Source organism: Penaeus japonicus, unplaced genomic scaffold (genome assembly GCF_977035675.1).
Source record: "Penaeus japonicus unplaced genomic scaffold, GWHDUDI00000001_assembly GWHDUDI00000028, whole genome shotgun sequence".
NCBI lineage: Eukaryota > Metazoa > Arthropoda > Malacostraca > Decapoda > Penaeidae > Penaeus > Penaeus japonicus.
In genome coordinates, this window is record NW_028234430.1 from 10796099 (window position 1) to 10798598 (window position 2500).

Consider the following 2500-nt stretch of genomic DNA (forward strand, 5'->3'; position numbering starts at 1 on the left):
CATGAAACCTCATGGAAGAGGAGTTTTTCCTGGCATCTACCGACCTATACACACCAATACGGAGAGGAAGTCTTGTATCCCGAGTCTAAGAAACCTCGTACATCAGCTGCAAAACACGGCTGCAACCAAAATGAATATTCCAGATCGCTAGAAAATATGTTTGGATATAGGAAAGCTGATAGCGGAACAGGGGAAAACTGTAGAATCTTGGAATGTAATAATAACAACTCCGTTTTAAATACTTATGATGCTTCTGAATTATCTCAAAGCTCTACAGTAATCGACTGCAGACAGGATGAGTCACCAGAGGCAATAATGTGCGATCCTTGTGGAAAGGACATAACAAATGAAAAACACATGAGGCACCTGATCCTCGGAGAAGTTGAATGCACGGCGTGTGGATTGCACCTGAAGACATGCAAGGATTACAATGAGAGGAGCGATGATAGGTGTAACGCGCTCAGTAACAGCAAACACACTTTTCAGTTCTGTAAACCACTTGACGCTTTTCATGAAGGAAAAACGGCTAACATCAGTAAGACGTTTGGTAAAGTCTCCCCACACGAAGTCTGGCACAAGCTGTCATCTCATAAAAGCAATCTAGTATCCTTAGAAAATACAGATTCTTTGATGATGGCTGATGATAAGGATTCTCAGTGTCAGGATGATACTGGTTCAGATGAGATTTACATTGAACATGCTACCGTTAACCAAAGATCCAGCCATGGATTGATAGATCCGACAGACGATGCTGACAGATACATGTCGGCAGAAGAAGGTGATGATTCCGGTGATGTTCTGCTATTGGAATCCTACAGTCTAGAGAACCTCGAGGAAATTATTGAGTATCATGTAGCCAAAGATGAATTGACACATTGTATGAACCTCGAAGACGTGAAACTAAATCGTAGCATCTGCTTATTCGAGTCGCCCGAAGGACTGAAAAGAGAACCGAAGGAACAAGCTTCTTATATTTGCACAGAGGATTCAAAAGAAGGCGTGAAACTCGAAGAAGGGAAACATGAGCGGAGTCTCTGTTTATTTGAGTTGCGTGATGAAAAAAAGATCGAACCAAAACAAGAATCTGAAGCTTGCTATAGCTTCTTGCAGACACCTAGAGATGGATATTACTATGTGGGTCACCAAGCAATCGAAGAGTGCCCAATGTGCTACGCCGTTCTCTGCCCTTCTAGATTCACCGTCAATATAAAGACCTTCGTTTTAACCACGGTCTGTAGTGACTGTAACCTGACTATCTATCTGATCGACCGTTCCGACAACATTTCTTAGAAGATGACCAAGTGATTGGTCGCTTGACGAAGTCCATGCAAGCAGTATTCGGAAGGCAGATGATTTGTACAGTGAATATATCTAAAATAGTGCTGATTATCTTTTAGTTTTTATTCTGTATATATTGTATATAATAAAGAGAGTATACGACTAATCATTTCATTTCTGGAAATATAACATTAAGCATCATAAATTTACAACAGTTCTAAGATGTGGACTGACATCTGTTTACATATTAAATGTCATGAGACGAAACACCATGCCATCTTTACCATGCCACTTAGTGTATGTGAAAAACGTAAATTGTTAATGGGATGGAAAGCATATCGATTAGCTGATCTACATATTGCCTAGTTGCTCAAGACTAGTGTTAACTGCATTTCTTTTTTAATATTTCAGGAAAGATACTTCTATGATATAGATTTCACCAAAACATCTACCAACACGGATGACAAACGGTAAAGTGTAAAATTTGTCTACAGGTTGTATGAAGTCATCGCTTACTTCAACGCGATCAGCTGTCGAAGGTCCCACGAATTAAGAGTGATATGAGTGACATGCTAGTAGGAATAAGGACTGGAAAAATACCAGTTCCTAGGGAAGTATGAGACAATCGCATACAACGTATCCATACCAAACAAGACAGCCATATTATTGTAAGTGTCGTTAAGGTTGATAAAGAACTTAGATTTTTAAATAAGAGAACAAGAGGGGTTGAGTAACATCCTATGCTTACTTTCTTATCAACAACGAATGTGGAAAGTATGACATACAGGGATGATATTTTGGTTTCTTGTAAATGTTCCATCAGATAAACACGTGCAGAAAATGGACAAAATGTCAAGATGTTACTTATTTTGGCAACTAGTAAAGGAGGTAAGTGGATGGAGAAACATTAGTTTGTCAGTGTGGTATACTGGTAACCCACCATGAATGCTTCATATTTCCAGAATCGCAGGCTTACCCGCGGAAAATGAAATATCGTCACACTTTTTCTGTGCTAGAACACCAATAATCAAACAGGGTGGTTTACAGACATAGTTGAGAATTAAAATCGTTTCTCCAAATAAATACTTTAGTTACCCCGGAAAACGTTTTCTTTCGAACAAAATATTTTGTGTGAGAGAAATGTATTTTTAGAGCAGAAACTAAGACATTCCATGATTGGTTTGATGTATTTGTGTATATGTAAATCATGTAACCGTTCAGA

The 2500-nt window shown here is 38.8% G+C and overlaps 1 protein-coding gene across 1 annotated transcript in view; it reads left to right on the top strand.

The window, feature by feature from the left end:
• LOC122261385 (uncharacterized) overlaps positions 1–1427 on the top strand; it is a 3221-nt gene extending 1794 nt beyond the window's left edge. Inside the window, exon 2 of the mRNA XM_043028988.2 lies at positions 1–1427. This exon is cut by the window's left edge and continues 23 nt beyond it. Coding sequence (XP_042884922.2) covers positions 1–1290 — 1290 coding nt within the window. The 3' untranslated portion in view covers positions 1291–1427.
• The last annotated feature ends 1073 nt before the right edge of the window (positions 1428–2500 follow it).